Source organism: Sciurus carolinensis, chromosome 10 (assembly GCF_902686445.1).
Source record: "Sciurus carolinensis chromosome 10, mSciCar1.2, whole genome shotgun sequence".
In the NCBI taxonomy this organism is placed as follows: Eukaryota; Metazoa; Chordata; class Mammalia; order Rodentia; family Sciuridae; genus Sciurus; species Sciurus carolinensis.
In genome coordinates this window covers 139,092,216-139,104,729 of record NC_062222.1, presented here as the reverse complement: position 1 = coordinate 139,104,729, position 12,514 = coordinate 139,092,216, and the positions used below count along the sequence as shown (strand labels likewise).

Genomic DNA, 12,514 nt, shown 5'->3' with positions numbered 1-12,514 from the left:
AACAGGCAGTACAGGTTATGGAACCCCTGCGAAAGAGGGGTGTTGCCCTGGACCTTTGCATGTTGAGTGCAGAGTGGCCTAGTCTTCTACCAGTGCCTACGCCTCAAGCGATTATGGGTGCTCCAGGTCCTGGAGATGCCTGCTGTGGTGATTGTCACACGTGCTGATGAGGACACTGGGAGCACAACGCTTCTTTTTAAAAAAAATAAAATAAATGTATTGGGTGTCCTCATGTCCACCCATCAGGAGGTTAAAAAAACAAAGAAAAACCATCAGGAGGTTTAAAAAAAAAAAAATCACTGGTCCCAAATAAAATTCTTGACAGAAAAACTTGCCTATGTAATGTCAACTGAGATATTTTCTTTTTGAGATTGTTATGAAATTTTTCTAGAAGGCATTTTCCTGAAGAGTTTGAACATAACTGGTCTGTTATATTCTGTTTTTAAAGCAGGGCCAAGATTTTCTGCTTCACTCACCACTGGGGGGCTCCCAGCCTGAGACTGGTGGCACAGGGAGGCTGGCTCTGGGCACACAGACACTGCCCTCTGCAGGCCTGGGCGCCGCGCCCTCGGAGGCTGCCTGCTCCTGTGAAGCCTGCAGCGAGCGCAGGTATGTGCAGATTGGACCACACTGTCCAGGAGTGTGTTGGGCCAGAACAGGAAAGTGGGCTCTTTTGATAAACAATGACAAACTTTTGCTTTGCTACTGAGAAGAAGACAATGGCCTGGTTGTTACAGGGAAAGCACAAAACAAAAATTCTTGCCCTTGAAGGACTGACACTAGAAAGCTAGTCCTCAGAAAGGTGGGGGCATAATCACTAGATTCTAAAAGGAGCGTTAATAGCCAGGCAGTGGTGGTAGGGAGGCTGGAGTGGCAACTTTCTAAGGGCTGAGGGGAGGAGAGACCAGGAGTGTATCTGAAAGGGCTCTGCACCCTGCCCAGGGAAGAACCTGGTGGCAAAGGCACAGGCTCCACGGGGGTCAGAGCTGTTTGATGTGCACCTTGACGGAAGAGCTCCTGTAGACAATCCAACTTTTCTGGTTCCTGTGTTGTGTCACAGAGAAATTTCGGCAGAGATGGATCGGGAACCTCAACAGCTGCAGAACTACTGGTCAGAAGTGCGCTACATGGTCCGCTGCATCTACCGCCAGGCGGGGACACCATTGGCAGACGACCAGGACCAGTCCCTGGTACCCGACAAGGAGGGAGTGAAGGAGCTCGTGGATAGGTACAAGTTGTCCCTTCTTGTCATGTCCCTGTACAAATCCCTGCCCTTCCCAGCTTCCTGTGGAGCCTCTGTGCCTGGGTGAGCTTTCATTTAGGTCCTGAGGAAAGCTCAGCTGGGCTTGCCTGGCCTTTGATACAGGTCAGGTCTTTAGCAGACAGCTGGTTATAGTAAGCCCTTTGGGTAAAATGTTGCAAGTTCCCCCAATTCCTAATGAGACAGGAAATGTTTCTGTCATTTCTTTGCATTAAGACTAACAAGAATACTTATCTGCCTACCTGAGTCCCTGCTCTACCAGGATGATGCTAAGTACTTTCATAAGTACTCTTGCATTTATCAGCCAGGGAGAAAGGCTGAGCTGTCCCACTTATTGAGGCATCATGAGGCCAGCAGCTTGTGAAGGTGCCTGCAGCGTGTGGGTGTAGGGCAGCTGGGGCCAGTCCTGGCTGTGCAGCTGCCTCATGCAGCCAGCCTTGCATCTGTTGTTCAGCAGGTACCTTGTGCCCAGTAACTTATAGAAGGTGAGATGGGTGTCACTTCTATTTCCTTTTCATTTGAAAGTGCCATCTTTTACTGATTTTTGGAATGTTCCAAATAAAAGCGATACATTTGAGCTAGACACTGCATGGGTCAATTCTCATTTTTATTTCTTTCTCTGTCACATTTTGAATGTACACTTTAGGGTTCTCGTGAACTCATGTTTGCTGTCTGGCAGGTTTTATCCTGGAACAGAGGTAGTGGGTGGCGATGGTTATGCTAACTTGTGTTCAGGGTTCCACATCTGAGCCACTGGTATCACATGAGATGGTTCAGGAGGTGTGTGCCTTTTTTAGAAGGCAGGTTTCCTAGTGAGTGTTAAGAAAAAGTATGGAATCTTTATGTCAGACCATGACTTCACAGATCATTCATGTTGCATCTTTGATACCTTAGTGTAGCATCCTGCAACAGTTTGTGTTAGTGTAGTTTGTTGGGTGTATGCATGAATGAGTGGGTGAATGAACAGACTGTAGCATCTTCAAATATTCTGCCTCTTTTTCACATAAGTTTTAAGAAACCTGCTTGCAAAAGTACCACATGGTTAGTTCCTTAAATTTATAAAATACAGAAATGGACAAGGAAATAAAGTGCATCTAATCTGATCATGCTGGGAAAACTAAGAAGGAGATGTCCAGTCTACTTGTGAGTTCATTTTTTCCCATGTCCTTTAAATCTTAGTGGTTTTGCTTTAATAAATGAGATACATTTTGTTTCAGGAGATAGTTTCTTATACTCATAATTAAAATTTGAAGTATCATGCTACAAAAATTAATTGATCTGTTTGAAATATACCAACAATAGCAGGAATTCTATCAGTTCATGCAACTTTAACCATATTTTTTCTTGTGGTGCTAGGGATTGAACCCAGGGCCCTGTGCTTACAAGGCAAGCACTCTACCGACTGAGCTATCTCCCCAGCCCCTAACCATATTTTATATAAGGCTTCACATGTGCAATTGCAAGGGTTTCCTTATCTCTTGTCTTTTATAACCTAGGTGGTATGTCAATTTAAAAATGGAACAGGTGATATCTTATACCTTCTCTTTTGACCTAATAGCCTAAAAGGTGAAAGAATCTACTGGATAAAATTCAAGCGCTATTGCTTAACACATTTTACAACTCATCTTTAATAGGTGCTGAGAGTGGCTGGTTCCTCCTTTGACATATATGGCAGTTTGGGTCTTGCAACAGTGGTCCCAGGCTTCCACCTAGAGGCATCTTAGAAGTGCACAGTTAAAAGAAGTGGCATCTTAACCATAGTGATGCCAGACATTGTAGAACAAGTTTTAAAAGTGGATCATCTCCATGTTGAAAAGAGATTCATGACATGTTCATTGCTTTTGTGGCTCGTGGTGGGCATGAATTTTTCCTCTGCTCTTAACTTACTAATGGTATTTCATACTCATTTATTGCTTTACCTCCCCATTTCTCCCCCAGTGCTAGAGGTTGATTGCAGGGTCTTGTGCAGACTATCATGGAGCTATACCCCACCCCTTTTTAAGTTTTTAAAAATTCTTGAGACAGAGTTTCACTAAGTTGTTGAGGCTGACCTCAAGTATGTGGTTCTCCTGCCTCAGCTTTCTTAGTAGGTGGAATTACAGGCATTCCAGGCAAGTGCCCCTATACCTAGCTATTGCTTTTTTGATGAGGTAATTTAAAAATAGGATAAACACTCTAAATTTTCCTCTGATTATAAAAATAGTGATGATTTGCCTTATTCCCTGAGTTCCTAGAAGGAAGGAAAGTGCCTAATTCTACAGCCTGGTATCACCTTTGTTGGGTTAGGTTCTTTTCACCTGTTAATACATAAACCTTCAGTTCTACCTCTTGTTAATCATCGCAGGTTGAATTTGCATCTGCAGCCAACTCTGAGGCGGGTCATACACCCTGCCACCTGCTGGTTGTTGGAGTTCAGACACTGTCCCCAGCTTGGGTGACCTAGGTGTTCTGGACAGTGAGGCATGAAGCAAAGCTCCTGTGTGGGGGTTAGCCAAGTGAGTACAAGTGCATAAATAGTGCTCTGTGAAGGAAAGTGCTCAGGAAATGTCAGTTTTTCTGTTGGTTCCTTGGCGACACTGTGTCTAGGTTCCTTATCTGTTAAGGCGTGTGATGGTACTTTTCACAGGTCCTGGTGAGGAAGATGACCCCTATCGTTGATAGGTAGAGATAACTAGAAAGGTTTTAGAAAAGATGCCCACTGATGTGAAGACTGTTCTGTCCTGGCCTGGTGTGGACAGGCCAGGGCTGAGTTTGACATTCTCTGTGCAGGCTTTGTGAGCGGGACCCCTACCAGCTATACCAACGGTTGGAGCAGCAAGCCCGCGAATATGTGCTGGAGATGAAGGTTCGCCTGCTTCGGCAGTTGTCAGCTGCGGCAAAGACAAAGGCGCCATCTGGCCTGCAGGGCCCACCACAGGCACACCACTTCATTTCACTTCTCCTTGAGGAGTATGGTGCTCTCTGTCAGGCCGCTCGCTCCATCAGCACCTTCCTCAGCACTCTGGTAAGAGACAGCACTCCCTTTTCTGCCAGGTTGCTAAGAAGGTGAACTAAAGAGCAGAATTATGTGTTGAGAAGAGGTGGCTGAGGCTGAGGGACTGACTGCTATCATGCCTATACCACGCACTGCCACAGGCCCCTCCACAAGGTCAGCTAGGGCTAGGGCTAGGGCTAGTGGATTGGTGTCCTGGTGACACAGCATGGAAGTACTATTTGGGGAGGCCTGCGGCCAAGAAGGAAGGCATGGGGATAGGCTGCATGAGGACCAGCTGTGCATTAACAGAGGTGAAAGAGAGTCTTTGATATCCTGGGTTGTTAACACTGTTGTGACTGTCAACAGTGGTGCTATTTGATGGATGTACGTGAGAGGTGTGAGGGTTGTAGAGAGCAGCCTGTGTGTAACCTGAGCTTCCATTTTTCCATACATACATCACCCTGTGACCCAGCACCCAGCAAGGACAGGCTTAGGAACTCGAGTAAGATGCCCCCTCCCTGCAAGAACCTCACAGTCTAACAAAGGCCTTGGATGACCACCTCAGAAAGTAAATGCCACTGAACTGAAGGAAGCACGGAGTGAAATGTGGTCACTGCAGCTGGAAGGAGACCAGGCTTCCCAGGGACCAGCCATGGCAATTTCACCCACTCACCGGTCATCCTGGAGTGTTTCCTCAGCACTTTGATAATTAAGTGACACTTCAGCAGGCTAGTTTTCGTGCTTCTTAGCGGTGAAACTACGTTCTGAAATCATTGGTTCTCAAAATTTTAAGCAGTCTTTATCTAATTCTAAAGTTGATGGACCTTGCTAGAAAAACTCACCTACACAACACTTGCCAAGTCACTGCCAGGGTTGCAGACCTCCCTCAGCTCCCCTGCATCATGTCACTGCTGCACCTGTAAGGACTTCCTGGTAGAGGAGGCATCCATTGTGAGTGGAGCTGGCCAGGTGAATGGCTGGAGTGATCCTGCCTCTAGATCTGTGGGCACTGAGGGCTGCCTACCTACTTCTTCCACCTCCACTTAGAGAGCCTGCTTGTTCTTCAGAGGTTCAGTTCCAGACCCAGATCCTCTAAGGAGCACCTAGCACCTTCCCCTGTCTTCCGAGAGAATGTGGGCGCAGGTTAAGACACTGTCCTTCTCACCTGAGCCTGATGCAGACTCTGGTTGTGAGAGAGCACACTGTCCAGAAGTGCTGCCAACATCTTGGTCCTCCTTGGGTAGTCAAAGTAGAACTCTGTTGTATGAAGCCAACAAAAATTAATTTGAACCATGTTTTCTGGAGTAAATTTCTAGCAGTTTACGTAGACATATTACCTTGTGATTTGAACAAAATTCATAAACTTTTAAGTACAAAATATGGCTTTATTTTACTTCCTCTACATTTTACAAGATACTGTGGAGATATAGCATATAATATACCCTGAACTATTTCCTTTCTCTAAGGGAAGCAGCTGCATTTAGTGGTTAATATAAAATATGATTAATTTTTTTAAGATATAGGACTAAGATGGCACAAATAGGAGGTGCACCCTCAGTTTTGCCCAGGGTGGGTTTGGCTCATAAGGTCAGGCTTATACATCGTCACAACCGTAGTGAGAGGGTGAAGGACAAACTTCAGACACTGGAAGGGACAGCAAGAATGTTCATCAATCATGACCTTGGAGTGGGTATGGCAGAGAATTACCACCTCCCAGAGACTTTTTAGCTAAAAGCCATTACCATGTAGGTTTGGCAGTATGAGCACTGCTGTTGGTGTGGTGCCAAATAACTCAAACCTGGAAGTTAAACCACAGAGGTTCAAGGCTTTTGGTAAAGTCAGGCAGCACACACAGGCCACCTCTAGAGGACTTGGCCTTCTAGTCCCACCTCAAAGAATTGACATAGGTAAAATCCCTCATTATAAGCAACTCATAGTTTTTTTGTTTTGTTTTGTTTTGTTTTGTTTTGTTTTGTTCTTTCTTTCTTCTTCTTTTTTTTTTTTTTTTTTTGAGTGGGGAGGGTGGTGCTGAAGCAGCTTATAGTTTTAAAAAAAATCATAGAACACCAGGTTCAAGACAGCACAATTGAGAGCCAGCAGAAACAGCAAACAGGACTATATACCACAGGTATTTACATTTTTTTAAAATATAGTTTTAGTTGTAGATGGACACAATACCTCTATTTTATTTATTTTTATGTGGTGCTGAGGATTGAACCCAGTGCCCCATATGTGCAATGTGCAAATGCTCCACCGCTGAGCCACAGCCCAGAAGTTTACATTTTTCAAAGAATATAATAACTGTTTACAGACATAAAAACGTTTGAAATTTGGAATTAAGGATTAAGACTCTAAAGCAGGATCATCCAGACTAGGGTGGGGGGGAACAAAACTAGAAATAAAAATGCATAATTTAAAAAAAGCTTAATGGATATATTAAACTAAGAAGCTGAAAAGAGAATTGGTGAATTTGAAAGAGGTAAGGGGATTCTACAGGATGTACCTCAAAGGAAAAATGAATTGGGGCACATAGAGAGGTGAAAGATCTAGGAAGCCAGGTGTGGTGGTACACACCTGTAATCCCAGGGACTCGGGAGAGTAAGGGAGGAGGATTGCAAGTTCAAAGCCAACCTAGGCAGGAAGAACTTAAGCAACTCACAGAGACCCTGTCTCTAAATAAGATATAAAAAGGACTGGGAACGTGGCTCAGTGTTTAAGCGCCCCTGGGTTGGATACCCAGTACCAAAAACAAAAGGATATAGGGAGGAGGTGTAGCTGTCACTGAGAGGTTTCCAGGAGATTAGACTGAGGGCAGAGTGTCGACTGGAAGATCAAGTGAGTATCACTGTGCCATTGCAGAGGAAACATGAAGCACTGCTGCAGAACAGGGTGGTAGCCAGTATGTGCCCAGTGTTTGAGAGCATTGTCTAAAGCAGTTGATGGGTTTACTTATATCAATTAGGAAAGCAAAAACCTCCATTGGCCACAGTATCATTAGTGGAGAAATTATTTGCATCTATCAGAATGAGTGCTTTCTCAAGATAGGCAAGAAAATTATTATCTTTTGGCATCAAAGGATTTATATTCATTAACACTATTTGAAAGGTAGGGCTTCTGTTACCTTTGAAAGCCTAATTGTAAGAAATGTCAACCAAGTATATTTTCTTTCTCTGTCCTTTTTTTATCTGTGTGTGCACCTGCTGCCCTTTTTCTGTGTGTGTGGGTTTATTTAGGAGGGAAATGAGATGAAGACCTATGTCACTGAAGTCAGAGATCTGACTCAGTAATTCAGTGTAGGCTTTGGGACTTATAAGGAGCACTGACTCCTCACAAACAGAATGTTCTGGACCTGTGTAGAGGGTTTGTGGGGTGGGGAGGGAATCCCTTCTGGGAGATGTCAAGTCTTCATCTCACTGCCTCTCTTTTTGGTGGTGGGGGGTGGGTATGTGTTTTAGTTTTTTGTTTTTTTTTTATTTTTACTTTTGTATTAACTAGGAAAATGAGCACTTGAAAAAGTTCCAGGTGACATGGGAACTGCATAATAAACACCTGTTTGAAAATCTGGTCTTTTCGGAACCACTTCTCCAGAGCAACTTACCAGCATTGGTGTCACAGATCAGGTACTTGGTCTTAATCTGTGGTACATCCTGTGGTGTGACAGCACAGTATTTTCCTGTGACTTGATGTGTGTGTGCGCCTAAAGACTGCTTCATCTATGTGTATCTGGAAGTTCTTTCAGGAAAAATAACAGGGCCTAGGGAAAAAGACAGTTTGAACTGGCAGAAAACTCAAAACCTAAGGAGTAATATAATTAAACTTTTAAGTAATAAACCAATATAAATACTACTCAGAATTAACACTACAAACTCCTCAAAAATGTAGGAAAGATACAGTAATAGAGTGCTTTCCCTTTGCAGAACTCTCTGGGCCTGGCGGGCATGGTATGCTTCATGTGGTGTCTTAGGTCTGTGCAGGGAAGACTGGAGGAGGAGGCAGGGCACAGATGTGAGTTTGCAAGCTCTCTTGAGCATTAGGCATGCCTTGTCATCTCTTGTGAATGTGCCCTCCTTTCCCAGCTCTACATCTCTGCTTGCCCCCTGGATTCTTCTTCCTGATGTGGAGTATCCATGTGGCTTCCTCCTGTCCAGGAGGCCAAAGTCTGCCTTGTGACCAGCACAAGCATACTAGTGCAGAATTCACTTGTGAGCTTTTGCTGAGTGTGAACTGGGGCAAGTGAGGGAACAAGGTCTGGGTGTGGGTTTGCCCTGCAGCTACTATGTTGGGTTAGGAGGCATGCCTCTCCTTCATCTGATGTTCTTAGCAGAGTGGAGTCATATGTGAGCTTCCCTAGTCCACAGTGTGATGATTTTGCTTCTCATTTGTTTACTGCATATTCTAGACACACCTAACAACAGCCTTTTTGTTCGGCTATACCAAAATGTAGTTTGAACAGATGAACAAGGATGGGGAACTACAAGCTGGGCATAGTGGTGCAGGTTAGTCATTCTAGCTAGTCAGTCTGGGGCAAGAGGATGGGAAGTTGGAGGCTATTCTAGGCAACTTAGAGAGACTCTATCTCAATATAATTAAAAAGGAGGCTGGGGATGTCTGTAGTTCAGTGGTAGCATATGCAAGACCCTGGGTTCAGTATCTAGTACAACCCAAAAAAAAGCAGGGGGATCTGCTTCTAATAAACTGTTACTCTGTTTGATTTAAGCACTAGTCTCTGCTTTTTGTTTGTTATTTTACTCTCAAAACCCAGGTATTGATACGTTGTTCATTGCAATGTTCCCAAATTCTATTTGTGGACTCCTAACTGTCCCCACCTCACAACCTTACCTCTAGACAAAGAATAGCCTCACAGCAGTTCAGTGGTACATCTCACAGGGCTCAGGCCACTAGGCCAATGCCATGCCTGTTGGGTTAAATCTAAGTGGTCTTGGACCACAAGCCCCTGCTGCAGGAGCAACTCCACTTACAACCTGGAGACCAGTCAGGTGACTTCCTTGCCATTCCCTAGGCCACTGCCCTACCCTTCCTTATCACCCAGGTCTTCAGCATTAAGACTTGAAAAGTCACCCCACATTCTGCCAACTCCATTGCTGGTGGCTGCTCAGTCTATAGGGTCAGGGTCCTGGAGTATTGCTTCACCTTCCTGATTATCTTCCTGACTATCATCTTGTTTTCTTTTGGGTTCATCTGAGGTTTTTCCTTGAGGAAACAAAGAGGCCCCAATTGGAATAACCTTTACTTAAAGTAATCCCAGCACACCTGACTTTCTTAATGTCCAGCTCTTTTCCAGTGTAGATGTCACATATAGTAGTTTTATTTGATTAATCAAGAAGACTTTTGTATAAAGTGGGATAGATTTGGCATGTGCTTGCTGAGGTTTTGCAGTGTGGAAGGCAGTAGCAGTTGAAGAAGGCACTGCTTTTGTTTTTTGCAGTCTTCAATTTGAAAAAGGTGAGAAATACTATTTTAAATAAATGGTAAGTGAGATTAATACCATTTAAAGGGAGGTGAGAGGGATTGATGGTAAGAGATTGGGGCAGAGTGCTGTGCATGGCACTCAGGTGTGCCTGACTCTTTCAGCATTCAGCCACAGTCTGCTTCCCAGCCACCCATCCCTTCTGTGTCCTCTGGTTTTTTGTTTGTTTTTATTTTTATATAGCACTGGTGGCATGCTGAGCAGTGCTGTCAGTACTTCATGTTTATTAATAAGTCTATTCTGCACAAACCCAAGGAGACAGGGATCATTATCCCCTAACCACAGGGGAGGAGCCTTCAGCACAGAGGCTCTGGCACAGAACTCCTAGTCTCCTGTCCACAGGTCAGAGAGACATGGTCATGCCACAACCCAGAACCCCAGGTTCCCCCAAACTGTGTGTCTGGGCAGGTGTTTGACTGTACAGCCACGTGGGGATCACACCTGGGAGGGACTTGTGAGTGAGGTTGCTTAGTGCAGCCTCTGAGGCCCTTGCATAGTGAGGCCTGCTGGCAGTCTGATGGATGTCGTGGCTCTCAGGGCCTCTCCTGCAAGTCCCCCGGCAGGAAGCACAGCCCACTGACCAACTCCTGTTCCTGTGTCCACTGTTTAAAAGTTTCTAATACACTAATTGCGAGCCTCACAGAAGAAAAGGATTCAGGATTATGTGTGAGGCCCTGGGTTTGATCCCCAATACCATGAAAAGAAGAAGAAGAAAGAAAAAGAAAAGGAGTTAGAAACATTTTGGAAGTTGAGGTCGAAGTGAAGAATTCATTGTCTTCTGAGCCAAGAGATAGATATACATCCACCCGAAGCTGTCCTTCTGTTAAGGGGGTGGGTTCTTTACTTGGTGAATGAGTGGGTTTGACAGGCTTGTCATCCTACTATATGGGACAGTGACAGAAACCTGAAAGGCATTATAAAGTTCTGATTTTTTTTTCCTGTGCCCGTGTTCTAGATTTTTTTTTTTTTTTTTTTGCTCATCAGGAATAAAGTGGACAGACTCCAGAGAGCAGCAGTGTCTTATAGTCTTAAATGTTAATTCTGGAGTTCATGTCACAATATCTCTCTTGAGTTCCAGGAGCAGATGAGGCATGATGACACCTGAAAAAGCAGTCCCTTGACATCCCATGGGAACGCCATTGTTGGACTGGAGAATGATACAGACTTGAGTTTCCAATGAACAGATTTAACAACTCATAAAAATTCTTGACACCAATTATATATAAACAATACTCCCTAAAGCAACAAAATACAGAGTTGTAGTTTAATATTAGCACTTTGTCTCTGGGCCTCTTTGACTTCTTTAAAAAGATATGGAGAACTGCACAAAGCACACATCACAGTTAATGAAGTAGTGAAAGGCAAGTGCCTCCAGAGCCAGCACCCGTGGCTGCGCTTCCACGCCATTTTCTCTGCCCAGAATTGTCACTGTACCCATTCTTCTCTTGATAGCCAAGTGTGTGTTCCCCTTCATCGTCTCACCTGTTTTTTGGTTTATGTGTGTGTTTTTTTTAAACATTAATTACCTACCCAAAGGTAGCCTCATCCAGATGAATTGAAAGAAAGATATTTTTCTTTTTTGCGAATAGATCTATTGAGATACAATGTGCATATTGTATAGTTTATTGCCAATTAAAATATACAATTCAGTAGCCTTTAGCATATTACATAGTTTTTAATTCAAAATTGATAAAATATATCTGATATAAAATCTGTCAATTTAACTACTTTAAGTGTACAATTCTTTATCATTTATTTACAACCATCACTGCTACATATTTCTAAAACTTTCTCTTGTCACCTCCAACAGAAACTCTGTAACCACCAAACCATAACTGCCATCCATCCTTCTCCCCCACTTGTCTTGTCTTTTGAGAGTTTTAATCTGTAGCAGCACTCCCTTTTTCCTGACAGTTTACATGTTAAAGAACTGAACTGTGGGACTGGAGTTTTGCCTCAGTGGTAGAGCATTTGCCTAACACTTGTGAGGCACTGGGTTCAATCCTCAGTACCACATAAAAATAAATAGAAAAAAGGTTCTGTGTCCATCTACAACTAAAATTAGAGAGAGAGAGTGAGCCAAGCCGTCTGTCCTATAGAGGTGCCGTAATCTGGGTCCTACAGGAGCACCCTTCTGGAGCTCTCACAAGTACACCAGCAAAGAAATCTCCAGGACCCCTGTCTCCTCTGCCCTCCTGATGCTCAAAATAATCTGTGTCCTATAAATTGGAAGAGAGGTGTACTTCTGGTAGGAGCAGGTGGAATGGGGTTCAGGTGGAATGACACAGAAATTGAGCTCTGTGTGAAGAGTGGAAGTCATTTGTAAGAAGAGCAAGGCTGACAGCTGTAGTAGTTAGCAGATCTCTACTTCCCAGCCACAGCATGGCAAGAGGCAAGTCTGTGTTCTTGGGCCTGGGGTCACTCTAGGCATCGGTACAGAACTCAGAAGAGACAGATGGTGTCACTAGAGCCACATCTTGAGGTTTCCTGAGAGGGAGGAGGGTCTCAGTAAACTGGATGCTCGCAGTGCTCAGTGTCCCTGTGTGCATCAGTTTTCTTTGTTTCCTGTGCTATTCCTTAACAACTGCTGCATGCTTCTCCTTTGAAGTAGCTGTCATCCATGTGTGTAGGTAGGGTTTGGTTGTAGATTCTCCGTCTACACAGTATTCACCCGCATGCACCACCTAGGGGTGGAGATAGGTAAAAAGAAAAGAGTGAGTTGTTTCTGTTCATTTCCACCAGTGACAAGATTTTAATTTAAAATGTCTTTATTTTATTTTTTGCACTACCA

The 12,514-nt window shown here is 44.1% G+C and overlaps 1 protein-coding gene across 12 annotated transcripts in view; it reads left to right on the top strand.

The window, feature by feature from the left end:
* The window catches only part of Fam193a (family with sequence similarity 193 member A), a 139,545-nt gene that overhangs the window by 66,806 nt on the left and 60,225 nt on the right, over positions 1-12,514 (top strand). For 10 of the 12 annotated variants that reach the window (XR_007110477.1, XR_007110470.1, XR_007110472.1 and 7 more), the window contains 4 exons: positions 449-609; positions 1,061-1,228; positions 4,031-4,265; positions 7,731-7,855. Coding sequence is in view for 3 of the 12 variants with exons in the window: in XM_047566136.1 (XP_047422092.1) it covers positions 449-609; positions 1,061-1,228; positions 4,031-4,265; positions 7,731-7,855 (689 nt within the window). In the remaining 9 variants the exon portion in view is untranslated. The remainder of the gene's footprint in view (positions 1-448; positions 610-1,060; positions 1,229-4,030; positions 4,266-7,730; positions 7,856-12,514) is intronic. The other 2 variants (XR_007110478.1, XR_007110473.1) reach the window with 1 other exon arrangement.